General features: G+C 33.1%; 1 protein-coding gene across 2 annotated transcripts in view; it reads right to left on the bottom strand.

Moving 5' to 3' along the window:
• Positions 1-18,164, bottom strand: part of LOC149080027 (uncharacterized) — a 193,098-nt gene that overhangs the window by 51,625 nt on the left and 123,309 nt on the right. For both annotated transcript variants that reach the window (XM_089238968.1, XM_089238969.1), the window contains one exon: positions 7,228-7,897. In XM_089238968.1, coding sequence (XP_089095094.1) covers positions 7,228-7,897 — 670 coding nt within the window. The remainder of the gene's footprint in view (positions 1-7,227; positions 7,898-18,164) is intronic.

Genomic DNA, 18,164 nt, shown 5'->3' with positions numbered 1-18,164 from the left:
GGAAAAAACAAAAAAGATTCGCAATGCCAACTAAAGCACAGAATCGTTTCTTTAATGATTCAAGGCAAGGGTCATGGAACGGGTCATGAATATAAACTGCTGTTGGGATAATCATCCTTATTTACCATACGTCACTCGTGAAGATATTGCCAATTTTCTATTATGTCAATATAAGGGGCAATTTTCGGATATTATTTATTTTTACAGAACTAGAATAATGGAACTAATAGAATATAGGAAAAAAAACGTGAACTCAAAATGTGATTGGAAATCGTATCACTCATAAACGTAATTCAAAGTATTTGTGAAAGTATGATTTTTTGTGGTGTATTCTGCAGTGAAGTGTTAAGGTCAACCTGATGAGGAAGTTCAATAATTTCAGCAAGGACCTCAGACGTCCCATGGAGTCATAAAACAGTCCAGGATCTACCATACTAGGAACATTCATCTTGAAATGACAGTAATACATAAAAATGCCATTTCTTTTCAGGTTTTTCGAGTTTTGTTTGATTTCGGTTTCTCTTCCTTTCGGCCATTCTCTGTGGCATATTGGTAAAAAAAAATCAACTTGAACAAAAAAATAAAAAGGAGTTATTTAAGGGAAGAAAGCAGCTTGTCAACTTGGCTCGACAACTATGAAAATTCACGATGTACAGGGCAGCACCTTCACCTCGGAGATGTCACAGGCGCTGACCTGTGAATCGTAGCATCTCCAAAAAAATTTTGGTCAACGATTACGTCAGGGGCCTTATCCAAACACGTTTGCTACCCAACAAGAATATCTATCATTCTTACATGTCACACGAAAGTACTTTTGACCAAAAAAAGTGCTGTTTTACAGAAAATTTTGAAAAAAAAACCCCCGAGATAATAGTGAAATTATTCGAAAACTAAACCTGATAAGAACGTGTTTGAAAGTTTGAATTTTTTCAACTGCGTGAGGTCGAAGATAGCAGCATATACTGTGATTATTCTCGTACCTTGTCATTTGGGGATATTCCGAAATACTGTATCTCGTAAACCCAGAAAGAGTAACCGAGTCGTACATTTGCTGGTAATATAATAGGCGTATAAATAGTTATTTGCAAAAAAAAATTATTCTCAGCTCAAAGAACGAACATCTTGGATATCATTCCAGATTAATCAAGTGATGCTAAGAGAGAATATATAATGTCGCTGCATAAAAAAAAGAACGGGGTGCTGGACTTGAATACCCTATACACAAATGCTTCGTTATCATGACAGACGCATATTAAGGTGGCCTCACTCAACAACCACAGTCGCTGCCAGGAGATTATAGAGAATTCCAAATGGTAGCTAATAAGATGACTCTCTATGTACCCTTTTTTTTATTCTCTTTCGTTTTTTTTCTCTAAATAGTGACAAGGTGATGCGCTAAATTCAGGTTATGAAAGAAATTGAAAGAAATTCATGTTTCAGTGACTGACAGCAATTTTTAGAGCCATTGAAACACTGGTAACAACCATTCAAAACTTTGAACGACTATAACAGGCCTTAGGAAAAGAAGGGCAAAAAACCATTAAAAAAATAGTGTATGTGTATATATACACTCATGCATAGTTAGTTATACGGGGAGAAAAAAGAAAGGACGGGGGGGGGCAGAGAATATATAGAAGCAATGGTACCTTCCGTTTTTGAAGCAGTGTTGGTCAAAATGTAGTAATTTCATCCAAGCCGCCCTGGAGCAAAATGGTAGAGTTTGTGGCGTTCTAATGGTGGTCGAACTTCTTCTTCATTCAATCAAACACGAAAATCTTTCGAAGTAAAGGAAAGGTGGGGAAGGGAACAGAAATATTGATGGATAGGACGGAGCATAGCTAGCTATTTCGGGTTAACCAATGCTTTGAACTCGTAACATTGCTGCCATCTCAGTCGAACTCAAAAGGAAAAAAGCCCAGCTCGAAAGAGGGTAATTTAAGAACAATTAATAGCCAATTATTGCCATCGGAATCACCAGAATCGGCGGAACAAAAATAATGAAACGAGTGTTTGTGAGCACTTACCACATGTAAAAATCCGGCAAAATACATACGAGTAAAAATAAAGCCCTGCAATTAGTTGGTCAAGGGAAAGTTGAAAAAAAGGCAAATGACAAGAACTAACAGACGCGTGAGTTTCGTGGCGTTGAAGTCGATTCAATCGCCACTTTTCTTTCATTTTATTAGTATTATTATGGAGTTGCAAGAACCGGAGTCGTATTTTGGCGTCCTTAATAGATTATTTCTGTTCTTTTTCAGACAGGGTAGTAGTTCTAATTTTTGAGGCATGTCGTCACCCTGCCAAAAACATCTCACATACAAGTTTTGTCTAAATGCTCTTTTCTAATGAAGAAAAAGGAAAGATATTTATTTTTCTATACTTATTATTTATTTATGGAGGGAAAACACTATATTGCATTTTCAATTACCGTTGGTTAAAAATGTTATGATGAGATTTGAGATGGCCATTCGTGGGACTAACTTCATCCGATAACTATTATGAGATTTGACTTCGATTACTAATCACCCGAATGGCGTGGTGGTAAGATTGCTCGTCTACCACCGCGAAGACTGCCGTTACGGTCCCAGGTTCAAACCGGAGGGAGGATATAGTTAAGATAATTTCCCTCTAACAAACTTGAGGCGACCACCGATAGATCGTGCTTTCATTTCCAACCCATCTCATTAATGGTAGTAAATTGATATGGCCAGAGTTGGTGTTTGGTGAAGTGGTAATCATCTTTAGACGTGGAATTTCATGCACAAAAAATTATAAAAAAATTATATTAAAAGAATTATACGAGAAGAAATTGAATTAGACGAAAAAAATGTATTATGTAAAAAAAAAAAAAAAAAAAGAGTTCTTCCAAGAAAATTTAATTTAACGAAAAAAAGGTAGATTTAATGAATTATACGAAAAAAAAACAATTGAATTATTGAACTGTATGAAAAATAAATGGAAATTTCAAGGAAAATAATATTTAATGAACTATTGAAGCTATATTTTTTCTCCACAAAAACCCAATTTTCAAAAGAAATCCCATATTTATTGTTTTCAAACTACAAATAAAACAAAATAATAACTCCCACCAATTTTCTTTTAATATTTTGGTTCATTGGTCACCAAAATAACCATTTTCCTTATTTTATTCCAAATTCTATTATTATGTCTAATTTTATGTAAATCGTAATTTTATGTATATATTTCTCTCCTTACTTTAAACAAAATCATTCGATTATTATTTTTTATCTTATTTCTCGTGATTTTACAAGACAACAGAAAAGGCAAGCTTATTATTATTATTTTTCTACAATTTGTTATTCTGAGGCAAATATGAGGAGAAAAGAATCGTTTTGGTAGGCACGAGCGTGCGAATTACCCCACGAGCCAGAATGTCATTATCACACTACTTAACCCTTTTTGCTTGAACTCTATGGAAAAAGGAGAAGAAAAGAAAAATAGACATAAGACAACTACCAGATGCAGAGCAATGTATGTAATGATAATAATAATAAGAGCCATGGCCAACAGCTGTATTAAATGAGATGTACACTCACGTTCTCTCCCATAAACTCCAAAAATACATTACATACATATTCGTATTGCCATTACTAAGGGAAAAAAATGAAACTATTGACTTATTGACTCTGGAAGTATGAATAAAGTATTCATTCGAATGAGATAACGTTGCACGTTCAAGTGTTTCTTTTCTTTTACACGTTGCTATTTCTAGTATCAATGGATATTTGCCACATCTGCATACATACGACATATATTATACCATCGAAATTTGCTATGAAAAGTTTGCAAGTACAGTATTACATTCGTGTAAAGCAGCGGTCTGCGGACCCCTTGTTCGTTATTGGAGAGATTTTCCGGAGTCCGCAAGCTTGGATAAGAAAACAATCATAGTTTTTACATAGCTACGCACTAAAAATTATTTTCTGAAGGGGTCCGTGGCCTTCATTTTACTGGCATAGGGATCCATGAACTTCATGTTATTGGCCCAAAGGGTCCATGGAACAGAAAAGATTGAGAACCCCTAGTGTAAAGTATAAAGTATTAATTTCATTTTTTTTACATTATACATTCTCAATCCATGGAGTCATCTGAATATGAAATGTAATTAACGCAAATTTTAAATGCTATAAATGGGAAATATCGACAGATTGACTATTCCAGATTTCCCTAATTTTTTTCGTATTCTCAAAAACTGTGATTATAGATCATAAACTTTTCTTATTCTTTATTTTCAGTTTTTGAATGTCATCTTGTGTTTAAATTTATTATTTATTCTACTGTAGAGGCCAAGAAACCATTTTATAGAAGCTACGTCGAAGTCTGACTGGAATTGGTTCTATGTCGAATGATTATCCTAATTGTTACCGTTAAGCAATTCTAAACTATAACTTTTGCACCGTGGTGACTGAAATAGTAAGCAATTCATTCAAGCGACTGATTACAAAATCACTTGAGTAGCCCGAATTCGTCAAAAGTTCAAGCACCCGTGATTTACATATAGAATATATGTATGTATATACGTATAAGAATTTTGGCGTTATTCTATTCACACACTATAATTCTAACACGCCATTATATAGCGTGTTACTAGACACGTATTTAATGTGATTTTTATACTGCTGTTTTCTATCTTATACACAAAAATTTAATTAATGACACAATTGGTAAGATACGTAACTTTTATAAATTATGAAGGTAACATAAGCTCAGTCATGACGGGTAAAATATTCAAATTAGAATTAAAAGAAGCAATGAAATAGATTATAATTGCTATAAGTATAAAAAAATTCAGAGATATTTTCTTAACTATATTTGTTCGTAAAGTTTCTATGTTCCACATTCTTGGTATTGTGTGTGTGTGTTTGGAAGTAAAACTTAAATATACTATAGTAGAGAGATGACAGATTATATATATACATTTAATAATATCATATAAAATCAAATCGGCTCTTTTAATGTCATTTTGTAATTGTGATTTTATGTATTAATACTCTTCTTGTGTCAGTAAAAGACAGACAATTTCAAAAAAATGTTAAATACTGTTCAAGTATAATACACGTTGAAAAATTATTTTCTGTGAGTTAAGATATGAAAATATTTCAAATAAATCTAAATAAAAGTAGCAAGTAAAAATTTAATTTATAAACTGAAAACCATTAAAAATTAGTGCAAAACACATTGTCCTAAAATATTATGTGCTAAGGAAATATTTTCAAAGCGCGATCAGGTTGTTTCAAACATTTTTAAACATAACATTTAAAAGTTTAAACAAATTTTGTTGAATGAAACAAGTTGAATTATCATGCTGAAAACAAAATACTGAGGTGTGTGAAAGAAAATATCTCAAAGAAATTACATACACTACACGTTTTTAAAAAAGGGAAAGGTTGTAGTTTTAAAGGGCCTTTGAAAAGTACAGGATGATCTAAGAGCACAACCTCAAAAGATGATAAAAAGTTGAGTACGTCGAATTAAGGGTGATTGTGGGCTGAAGAAAACAATGGCTTCCTGCACTTTTTTTCTGATAGAGTTCGATTCAGGCAGGCATACATTCCTATAAATGTTTCTAGCATAATTTGAGGAGGATTTAAGGAGAGAGCCAAAAAAATTCTTCATTTGGCAACTGAGAGAGTTTCGATATAGCGTTTCTTATAAAAAAATATTGATGTGAAGTATCAAGGTAAAATTGAAAATTTCACTTTACATAAATACCGTCCATAACCCAGTATATTGCTATTGAGCAAATTACACTTGGAGCTGCTGTATGGACTAGAAATGGCAACTCCAACAAGACACAGTGATACTTCACAAACACAACAAGGGCAATGCAATTGTAGTTTTCAAGAAATAATATCTGTGTAATTGATGGGTTAACACATAGCCTATATACAACATATGTATTAGCAATCCCGTTAAAAATGCAAAAAGTGTATTTGCTGGACGTGTTCACGAGGATAGGCAAAAAATGCTGAACGTGAAGAAAAAATTCGCATTTAACAGTATATATATGTAAGTTAGACCAAAATTCATTACAGTACAGGAAAATTCTAAACTTCAATCTTTTTGGAAGAGTAGATAAACTTTCCCAATATTAAGAAGTCACCAACGAATAAGGCAAATATACGAAAAATAAAACTGGGCTGTAATTTTTCGTATATTTGCCTTATTCGTTGGCGACTTCTTATAATATCAATCTTATTCCAAAAATCAAATTATTGCCTTTATGTTTGGGGCAATGATTTTCCTCAATTTTTAATAATAAATTTTATAGAGGTATTGATTACTTGGGTTTATTTGAAACATCTTGGAACAGGCCACATCTTTGACTACAAAAAATATATTTGAAACAGTTTCAAACTTCGATAGTATTTCATATTTTTTGAAATTGCCAATATTACTGGAACCGAAACCAATAAGAAAAAACTATTATGGAATAAATTTGAAATATATTTTTAAGTATCTTTGAGTACCTACAAATAATATTATGCATTTTTTGTGCAAAATGTCTTATATTTAGTTTTAAGAAAAATGGCAATACATAATAATAATAAAACTATACTGTTATATTAATGAGTTTTATATTGATTATTTTCACTATGTGTAACTTGTTTTGAAAGGTTTTTACGCGCATACGCACAGTAACTTTTGGCTTGAATTAAAAATAATTTGGGTATAAATTATACACGACGAAATTTAAATTCGTCGGCGGAAAATATTTTGTCATTACTTTTTTTTACTTCTATAAATTTACAATTAACATAGAGAGAGACTACAAATATACAGTGTCTTTTGAGTATAGAATTGAGAATTTTTCTACGTAAAAATTGCTCTTAAAAATTCAAATTTGTCTTCAAAAAATATTTTGGCATCAACTTTTTTGACATTTTATAAATTTGCAATTAAGAGAGAGAGAAATAAAGTAATAAAAGTAATAAATTGCAATTAGATTTCAATAATTTTGACATTCTATTTTGTGTGATTTTAAAAATATATTTTTTTTATTTTCACTTAATATAATGTTTTAAATAGTTTTAATATAAAGCAACTTTTGAGAATAGAATAAAGAAATTTTCTACGTAAAAATTACTCTTAAAAATCTAAATTTGTCGGCGGAAAATATTATTGTCTACATTAATTTTTTTTTACTTCCAAAAATTTACAATTAAAAGAGAGATAAATAAAATAATGAATTGAAATGAGACTCACCTTTCTTGCGTATTGTTCTGGTTGTATTTGGCAGCAAGGCTGCGCATGAAGTCGCTGTAATTCCTAGTCATCATTTCCATCTGTTTAATAGCTGGTGCACCACCTGCCAAATTAGCCGGCGAGAAACGCTCTAGAGTCGGCGGCGGCGAATAAGGTGCCGCTAAGCCGGCAGGACGGGCCAAACCTAGGCCGGCCAGTCCGAAGCCGGGAACGAGTAACGAAGGGAAACCGCGTGCGGGACTCGGCGAATGCGGCGAAACGGACGGTGACGACGACTCTGGTTCAGGTGAGCGGACACCACCTTCGGACTTGTTGGGTCCGGCCGCCGAAGCTGTGCTGTTCGCCTCCAGAGTGGACGAGGTGGCGAGCGCGTCCGTCGGCATGGCGCGCTCTGACGAAGTGGCCAGCTGGTGGAGCGTGGCGGCGGTGCAACTTGGCTGTTGACCCTGGATTTCGAGAGAGGCGCCGCCCTCGGGGCTCCAGCAGCTACCAACACTACTTACTAGGCCGACCCCCGCCGGAGGCAATCCCAACAACTCGGGATGATGATGATGGTGGTGGTGCAGATGATGATGATGATAGTGCTGCCTTTCACCTGGCAGAAAGCCCCCAGCGATCCAATCCGCGGCTTCTCGATTTTTTGAATCTTCCCACTTATCTGGGCTAACATCTATTACGGAAGAGAAAACATCCAAATCAAAATTACCTCCGTCGGGCAAGTTCAAAAAAAAAACAAAAAGAACTGCACTAATTACATAAAAATACACTTTTATCTACAAAAAGAAACTTTAAAATTCGGTAGGCCACCCGCGCATCATTTTGGCGGGAACGGGCCCAGTAGCTGGCATTCGTTACATGTGTCTCCTTCTAAATCCTTCTAAGCTAAACTGGGCCACAAAGCGCCACTCCAAATATTTTTTGGCTCTTTTTTTTTTCTCCTCATTTCATTTTGAAATCACGTAACAGATAAAAAAAAAGTCTGCTCTATCCTTGCAGAGCCGGTATTTGCCAATGGAGACATTCAAGGTTGGCCTGCCTTTTTTACCCGTGCATAAGAAAACAAGGAACTGCGCATAAGGTGTGTCTGCGCTCTAGACATGTTAACGATTAAGACAACAGGAGTGGGGGAAAAAACACAAACATTGCTTGATTTTTTTATTTATTCCAATCGTCATCATATACACATTCTTTTTACACTTCTTTTACATGCTTGAATTTTCGTGTCAAGAAGTTTTTTGAACGTTTTGATTTAATTTATTTCTTGACATTTCGATTCCTAATGAGAATCGACGTTTTTAAAAAAATTATTGAGGTAAAAATTTATTACGTCTACTGTAAAAAGGAGTTCCTAACGAATTATTTATTATGTGTAAAGCATTGTTGATTTTACTGTTTCTGTTTAAACAGAAAATATCCATTGATATTTAATTGATGAAATCCGAAATCTCCAAAAATTTTAATGAGTCTCGTACTTTTTAAGATGGACAAAAAACTTCAAAAATCATGCTCTAGTAGGAATATCATTAAAAATAGTATTTAATGATTGATTTATTTCAAATTTGGTATACATTTTTTGATTATATGTGCTATGCCGATACAATGATTTACATACCTTAATGCTTATCATTTTACAAATTTTCAAACGTTAAGGAAAATTAGCGAGTGGCAAAATAAGATGACGTCAATGCACCTGAATAAAAATTGATTGAAATAAAGAAAACTATTTAGATTATCAAATGAGGCAAAATGTCTAAGATCCATTTATAAATATTTTATTTGTGAAAAAAATAATTAAATTTGTTAAATTATATAACATTTGAATTGTAAATTTAATTTTAAATAAGATTAAGTCAGTGAAATTTTAATATTATACCTCATTCTCGATAGACTATAAAGTTTTCTTTATTTTGAATTAATTTTTGTTTAATTATATTGATGCCATGCTGTTTCATCATGCATTCAAAGGGTTAGCAGTAAATTTTTTTTCCCTTAATGTTTGAAAATTTACAAAAAAAAAGTATTAGAGATGTGTAAGACATTATACTGGCATATCATATATAATCAAAAATATGTGTACTGAGTACGAAATAAATCAATTACTGAATAATATTTTCTAACGAAATTTTAGACAAAAAACTAAATTGTTTCCGAAAGCCAATTTATCAAATAAATTTAAAAAATAATCGATAATATTACCAACTACTCATTCAACTCAAAAAATATTTAAAAAACGATTTTATTAAAGTTTATTATTTTATAAAAATATACTGTTTTATAAAAATTTGTTATTTTATAAAAATATACTGTTTTATAAAAATTTGTTATTTTATAAAAATTTGTTATTTTATAAAAATACGATTTAATTCTATTCATAAAATTTAATAAATAAATTCCTAGTTTCATTTCAAATCTATATTTTTGGGATTATATTATAGTGTGTGATTTTAACTGTGTGTCCATAGTCATTTTCTACAGAATACTAAACCTGAAAACTTTTATGTATAAAAAAAACATTTTTTTAGATATAGGCCTATACAAGCGATAATAAACTTTTTTTTGGTGCAAAATCTATTTATGTATACGGATTTCATGAACAAAATCAAATTATAGTTTATTTCGCTTGAGGGCTTAAGTTTAATCTCACACGTTGTTTTCCTTCTTATCTAAAACTCGATAATAGATTGTCTGTTGATTATCCAGAGAAAACGCTGGAAAAATATATTTTTATTTTATCCTAGATCGATATAAATCGGTCAAAATAAGTTTTTTCCCTACTTATAAAATTAATTTTTCTTATAACATCTTGGATGTACACGAATGCGATGGTGCATAACTTAAAAGAAAAATGGCATTTGATAATAGGATAGCAGTACAGCGTGTGTTAAGAAGATAATTGTCTCAAGATGACTAATCCAATAGAAATGTCTCGAATACCGACAGCAGATATAAATAAAGCTTACGTGACTTTTTGGAGACATAACCGAATAATTTCATTTTATCTATTTTTTACTTTATGAGTCGAAAAATATTGAGAGCATTAATTAGATGAGTCCGAAATTTATGTAGTCAAACTCTGTTATAACTACCTCGTTTGTAACGGCACCTCGGGTATAAGGTCAATTGGTGGTCCCTTCTGATTTCCATTGGGAATAATGATAATTGACCTCGCTTATAACACAAGCAACGACCAGGAATATAGTGACATATTTTTCATCGATTATGATTCCGTTTGAAGTGTTTACCCAAGTTTCTAGAATTAGAGCATGTCGCATTTACGGAATGTCTGTCTGTTGTTCTATTGACGCTTAATGTTTCACATTGACATCTCTCGTATTGTTTCGAAACTATTTTCTTCCCGATTTTTCGTTTAATAAATATTTCATTTTTTCAACGAAACTTATTTTAATTCATAATCTTTGCAAAAACTGGGGAGAAAGGTAATTTGAATGATTTACAAATTATGTTACTTTTTTATGAAATACATTTATTCTGTAGCACTTTAATTCCTCCCAATGGTTATTTATGAGTGACTACCTGTTTCCCGCGGCTTCGCTCACGTGGATTTCGTAATCTGAAAATTACTCGATTATCATTCACTCACATAACATTTGAAACTATTGTGATCCCCTCGGGGGAATGAATTTTCAGAAATCCATATTTTCAAAAATTTCATATTTATAGCTTCAGCGATGATTGCTCCATATAACCTTTGAACCCCCTTTAGGGGATGAATTTCAAAAAACCCCTTTTTAGTGAGTCTACGTTGCAAAATAAAAATACTGACCAAATTTCATATTTTTCACTTCAGCGGTTTCGGCTCGGCGCGATACCTCTATATAACCTTTAAACCTCCTTGAGACCCCTTTAGGAGTGGAATTACGAAAAAACCCTCTTTAGTGAGTCTTTGCATCATGAAATGGAATTGCCGACCAAATTTCATATTTGTAATTTCAGCGGTTTCGGCTCGGCGGAATTTCTATATATAACCTTATGAGTCGAATTTCAAAACCCTTTATTAGTGAGTCTTTACGTTATAGAATAAAACTACTGACCACATTTCATGTTTATAACTTCAGCGGTTTCAGCTCGGTGATGATGAATAAGTCAGTCAATGAATCAGTCTGTCAGGACATGCTATTTTATATGTATATATAATTGACAATTTCACCGTCAACTGGCAACATTTTTGGCAAGAATCAGGGATGTGCCGTATTATGTATTCTCGATAAAATATGGACAACAACTGCAATCCTTTAGGTAGATTTACTCTTAAAATTTGTGTCCCGTACTGAGATAAATGGCATAGTGGCGTAGATGATATGCACACGTTATCGTGCAAAATGGAATCTAACTGTTGTGCAACGACACTTTCAGTGCAATCAGAGAATATAGTTTCCACTCTCGCTGTGCAACTGTGGCATCAATCAAAGACAAACCAGCCTCCCGAGATAGTTTTCTCGTGAAACTCGCTTTCGGGATTCACTAGTCATGTGACACACAAGCTATCGCCTACTTCAGTTCCCCTCAGTAGCTGAACGCAAACTTTAGTAGTACATCTAGTCTACCTAACATATAACAGTTTTGGTCAGAAGCATATTTACCGGAAGGAGGAGGGTCACTAAGTGGTTAAGTTTGGTGGGGCAGCAAATAATATTAATTGTTGGTCAAGAACATCAATTTAGAACGGAAGAAGGGAGGCAAAACCTGAATAGCTATCGATAAATCTGCCTCTTTTACATCATCTGAAAACTATATTTCATTTTGAATCACCAGTGTTGTCAACAATACAAAAATTAAATGACTAAAATTTTTAAAATTCTCATAGAAAGCAACTGAAGTCGTGATCTAAAAAACAAGAATTTTTTTTGCCAGTAATTATTATAATTATATAATTTATTTTCCTTTTTGCAACTAGATGGACATTTTTTTCAACTAAACGGCCTAAAAAACACCAAATATAGTTGAAGAATAACCCTAGGAACACAATGAATCACTCTGTATATTATAAAGGCAAAAATTTTCAGAATCTTCAATGTCGTTATAACCGAGTTTGACTATATGTCACTGTTTGCGAGACACCATCCATATTTCTCTCATTCATAGCAAATGATCTAAGCTTCTAGTTATTATTATTTTGCTTCATGGTATAGATGGTATATTTGCCGCCATGTACAAGTATATGGCACCAAGATTACTCTTCAAAAAAGAAATTACTTTACGGGTACAAACTTCCAAAAAGCGATGGTAGCAGCAACAGAAGAAAGAAACTGAAGATAAAGTATGTTGGAAGACGATAAGAAGACTAATAGCTCTTCGCATAAAGCATGTGTCGCATGCTGCTGCTGCTGCTGGAGAAAACAGCCAGCCTATAGCCTACCCACGAGCTTCTACTAAAAGTGCTTGGTGTGGAAGAAGTAGAAGCCACACACTAACACACTGTTACTCTCTCTACCACACACCAAGTGGTGCATTAATGAGCTCACGATGGCAAAAATCGATGGCGTTTTTGTCACACGGCAGCAGTAGCATCTCTCTCTCTCTCTCTCTGTACAGCCACTACCTACTACACCATTTAACACCCTTGCTTTTCCTATTTTTGAATAGACGATGATGGGCGAGGGGAGAGAGAGTGAAAAAAAAAAAAGTGAATGGTTTCACATCATTCACTGTATGTATCTCATCATCCCCAGGGGAGAAAAATTCGGGAAACATCTTGCACAAGGGCAAACACATCAGAATAAACGGATCGATATTATTTATATTTACTTCTCCATTATTATCGTTCGTGTTTGAAGTTTAAGCATTAAATGTGAAATTAATTTCAACTCGCGAGATCAAAGACTAAAATATTACTCAACGTATTCTGTTAGGTAATCTCTAAAAAACCGAGACTTTTAAAACGTTGTTTCTTTCTTACCAAGTTTCGACTTTTGTCTATTTCAAGAAATTGGGCCCACACATTAATAAAAATTTATTATACTAACACGTATATGTTAGTACAATAAATTTTATTTTAATAAATTAGTTAGTACATATATCACTTATATTTATTATATTAGAATTTATAGAATGTATATTCTTGATCTAAATTGTGATAGGTTTTACATTTTGAAAATAAAAAATGAATTATTCGAATTTTGAAGTTTCGGAGAGGAAGGCGAGAGTGGGTACTTTTTTTTTCTTTATAGTGGCTAATTTTAAATCTTGGTATAAAACAATATAAAGGGTAAATACTAGGGATGGGACTAATAGTGATTTGGCCGATTAACCGAATACCGAATATTCGACGAACGTTTTGGCCGAATACCCCAAATATTCGGAGACCGAATAACAATTTTCTTGAAATTCATCACAATTATAAAAATTCAAATGATCTATATTGAACTTCAAGCAATTTATTATTTAAATAAATATTAAAAAACTGGTAATTGGAGGATTTTTATTGCCATGATACTGAGACAATAAAATTTAACCATGATATATTGTATTTTAATATTATTTGCATAATCAATTTTTTTTACAATTGTTACAATTTTACATCTAATTAAGAGAATATCACCCATTATTTACTCTCAACCAGTAATTCATCATGAAATCTACGACTTATTTTTCTTTTCTGTACATGTTTTAGTAATTCAAAACGTATCTTGTCAAGGTACACCCTTTAGTTAGTTAACTTGTGTATAATTCATGCTCACTTCCACTTTATTGCAGTAGGATTGTATTTTCATATTTTCAGTTTTACGTTTTCCTTATCCTAGAAATTTACCCTGACATAACCACTTTCACAAAATGGGAAAAAAATTGCAGCAATTTTTAATTCATGGGAAAATTTTCAATTAATATAATTTTTAAAATTAGTCTGTTGTGCTTAAATTTACATAGTCAGCCGAATACCTAAGCATTATTCGGCCGAACCGAATATTCGTCGAAAGGGCCGATCAGGCATAATACCGAATAGCAGCCGAATATTCATCCCTCTCTCTTCGAAGTAAAAATTTCAAATAACTCGTGAACAGTTGGTTAGAGACATACTTTTAATTAGAAAAGGTATTCGAACAACGTGGCCATTTTAGAGATGTGTCATTTCTTTTACTGGGGGCAGTAAAAGAACTACCCTGTGTTCTAACTTCCAATTCAAAAGTTATTGCCCGTCTCACTGAGCCCAACAAAAAGATTCCGTTTCTATGTGATATTGCGAGATTCGCCGAGATATTGCTTATCAAAAGTTCATGGGACATCTCAGAATGTAGCAAAGTTTTAATAAGCTGCGACTTTGAAGAATCTTTTCAAATTTTCGCGATTTTTTTTCTTCAAGTTTGTTTTGTGCTGTTCTTTCTTTCATTTTCAGCGATTTTTGAATCAAATACCGGCTAATATTGCACATAATTCCATAAAACATGTTTTTTTGTTGGACTCGGGAGAGACAAAGCAGCAACTTTTTACTTGGAAGTTGAGGACAGAGTTAGAAGAATAAAAAATTAAATTTTGTGTCTCGGTACATTTACGGTCACTAGTGAAACGACATATTTGAAATGGCACGTTATTTAAATGCTTTTATTAGTTGAAAGTATGTTTCAATAACCAACTACTCGGAATTGTTTGAGATGAAACGGACTCAAGTTTTCTCACCTTGTATATTTTTCTGCGTATCCAGTACTACGATATCGACAATAGAAAATGTTCGGCAGAATAAAGAGGGAGAATAACACTGAAAAAAGGCGTACTATTAACGGGGTAAAGCACTGGCTTAGAACATTTTAGTTTAGACCCTTTTATTCTTACAGGTCTCATGTTGTCTATAAAAAGGGCCCTGCCATCTGGCCCAATAACAACGGTTTACATAATTTTTATTCGAGATTGAGTTGATTTGCTGGAATTATCTTCTTCTGCGTTAAGACATCTGATTACTTAGCGGGCATATTTGAGTAATTGGCGGTAATATTCATTTAAGCACTCATCATTATTAACTGTCACACAAAAGTGAAAATGATATATTGTTGGAAATATCATAATTATATGCCCACATCAATTAAATTTATTGTGCATGCGTAAATTGATAAAACTTTCCATTTTTGTGGAAGCCAAACAGCCCTTGCATCCAAACCACCATTCGTACCAGATTAGTGAAGTAAAACAATATTCACATGAAGGAAGGAAATGGATTGATGGAAATTAAGGGGTTTTCCGTATTATATATTTTAGAGCCCTAGGCATTGCTTATAATTTTTTTTTTTGATTTGATTCATCAATTCGCTAATCACGTCGGAAATCTCTCGCGTAAATACATATATTTCTATAATTTTTTTTATCAAATATACAAGCACAACAGGTTTTCTAACATCTAAGGTCCTATCAATATTGAGAACTACAGATAAGAAATCGGACACTTTTTTGGCAACTTTCTTGCAAATGGATCCGTCCTTCATCTGGCTCGTCGAAGGTGAAAAATCTAGAAATGATGTGCAATGGTCTCACTCTCTCATAGTACATGTATGTACATATACGTACAATTTTTACGACGCGATTAGATTTTTGTATTCTCGTCGTCGTGGTCCACCCCCACAATACTACTACTTGTAGTAGTATAGGAGAGAGTAAAGAAAGCACTTTCACAAATCACTGTAGCGTGGTGAATTCGGCCTTCCGTTTCCCATACCTCGATTAAGTGGAGTTTCTGGCGGAAACGTAGCCCAAAGTTCCCATGGGGATTGTGCTCACCTTTATTTTTTGTTGCTTTTCTCACTTTTTTATAGCTAATTTTTTTTCCTATCGCTTCTCCTGTATGTTTCAGAATTTTTATTTATTTTTTGGTTCTCACTGAGGGCTGTTTGGACAGGAAACACGTGACGGTAATGCGCCTCGTCCGTTCATAATCTTCAAGATTCCTGACGAAGCAAATCTCCGCCTGTTCCAAAATATAGGGTTAAAGAAATTCTCCTTTACAGTCTTTCAAAAATCTACTTATTTGTCGAGATACAGTATACGTATATATATATTGCTTGCACAAAACTCATTCAACTGAACTTAGCAGCTTCAACAAGATTGAGATGAAATTCTGTTTTCCCATACGAGTTAATAACTCGTTTTCCTATTTTTCATCTGAAATTTTTATTTTTATTTTCGATGATTTTTTTCATATAACTGATCTATTGGTAGAAATAACTGATTAATGAATGAACCAAAAGCAAATAAATTGATTTCTATGAATGCATCCTGGTATGCAACAAAATGATTGATTCTCCTAATCTAGAAAAATAAATAAATTACGTGTTGATAATATCGGTATCCTAACAATACAATCGAACTCGTTTAATACAAGATCGAGGATAGAAAGAGTGTTTCTGAAGCCATCTACGGTTTATTATTTAATTGCATTATAGATTTGATAATTTTTATGAACAAAAAATAAGTTCGGTTAATATGTGTGAGAGTAAATCTTCTTTCAAATTTTTGTATAAGAAGAACCTATAACTATTTAATGTTTTCAAAAAAATATGAACTTTTTATCATGTTAATAAAAACTTACCCCATAACATTTGGATAAAGGTCCTCCGAGGTATCAGCGATTGATATAATGGATTTATGATTTTTGCCACTTTTTTCAACTCCAGAATTTTGATAATGGGTAATTTCAGCTCGTAAAAAAATGAAGAATTTTAATTATACTATTATCTCGGCGAATTTTCATTTAATTGAGGAGCTTATTTTCTAAAGGGAACATTTCCACTTTTTTTCGAAATGCACTTTTCAACGTTTTCTGAATCTTTGAGATGAGCTCAGTCGTATTATGAAACAGGATGGAATATAAATATATCAAAAAATATATCCCAATGGAAATATTTTTGGTGAAAATTACAATGTAAAGTTAGTCGTTTCTACCAAAAGCGAACATATACACCTCGTTCATTCACTTCCGTATTTTTGGTAGAACCTCTAGGTAACAGTCACCCATGGGACCTAAAATTTTGTCCGCTAATGGACGTGTCCATTGCTAAGGCGTGTCCCGTTAATAGATAGTAAAATACATTGAGTCCCATCGACGTACTTCAAAAAAAGCGTCCGTTAATGGAGGTTTCCACTAATGGAAGTGTCTGTTATACAAATACAACGCCACAACAGGCAAAATGCCCAACGAGGTGGCTGAGAACCACTATGGGAGGTTCCACTGTAGAACGGTAGTGTTTCCTATGTTAATGACAAGAGGACATTAAGGGCACCTTCCTGGGCTATGTAAAACCTTGTGAAATCAATAGATGACATGGAAATTTCCAATTTTTCAGACTTGAGCAGCTCAAATTTTAATCAAAAGGTAGCATTTTTCCACTAACTTTCTTTCAAAACGAAACATTTCCAAAATTCAAATGTGAATAACTCTCTTGAAAGTCGATCAAAACACATAGTATTTAAATATTCTTATACCATTCTTACATTCTGCCTGCTGGGCTATTTCCAACTTTTGTAAAGATATTTTACTTCTACTGTAAATTTAGCAAATATGGACATGTTCCCTTTTGAAAATGAGCGCTCCTCAATTGTTCATCTGTAATTTTCTTTCGGTATAATTCAGTGAGACTCAAATATTACTGATTGACATTTACTTGATTAATGGACGTTTGGAAATTTCAATTTTTACTAAAACTTTTATTCCTTTCGGACGCTCTTCTTGAAATGCCTCCATGTAACAATACATGTACTGTACTATACTGATGATTTTAAATAGTTGGTCCATGTACGGACTAGGTAACAGTTTTTTCGAGTGAAAAACCCTTTCAAACAAAAGGGGCCACTATATTACTGTAATGTACATTATCGGTAGACAATGCCATTATTATTCTGTTTTCAGACGAGTTTCTAATTTGCATTATTTTTCTATTTGGACTGGTTAATCAAGTTTTACAATCGATTTATCCAATTTTTAGTTGGTTACTTTTTAC

Source organism: Pholcus phalangioides, unplaced genomic scaffold (genome assembly GCF_987345545.1).
Source record: "Pholcus phalangioides strain wild (caught in Gottingen) unplaced genomic scaffold, Ppha-v1.0 ptg000011l_1, whole genome shotgun sequence".
Taxonomy (NCBI): Eukaryota; Metazoa; Arthropoda; class Arachnida; order Araneae; family Pholcidae; genus Pholcus; species Pholcus phalangioides.
Note: the sequence above shows the minus strand (reverse complement) of the source record. Positions and strands in the feature narration are given on the sequence as shown.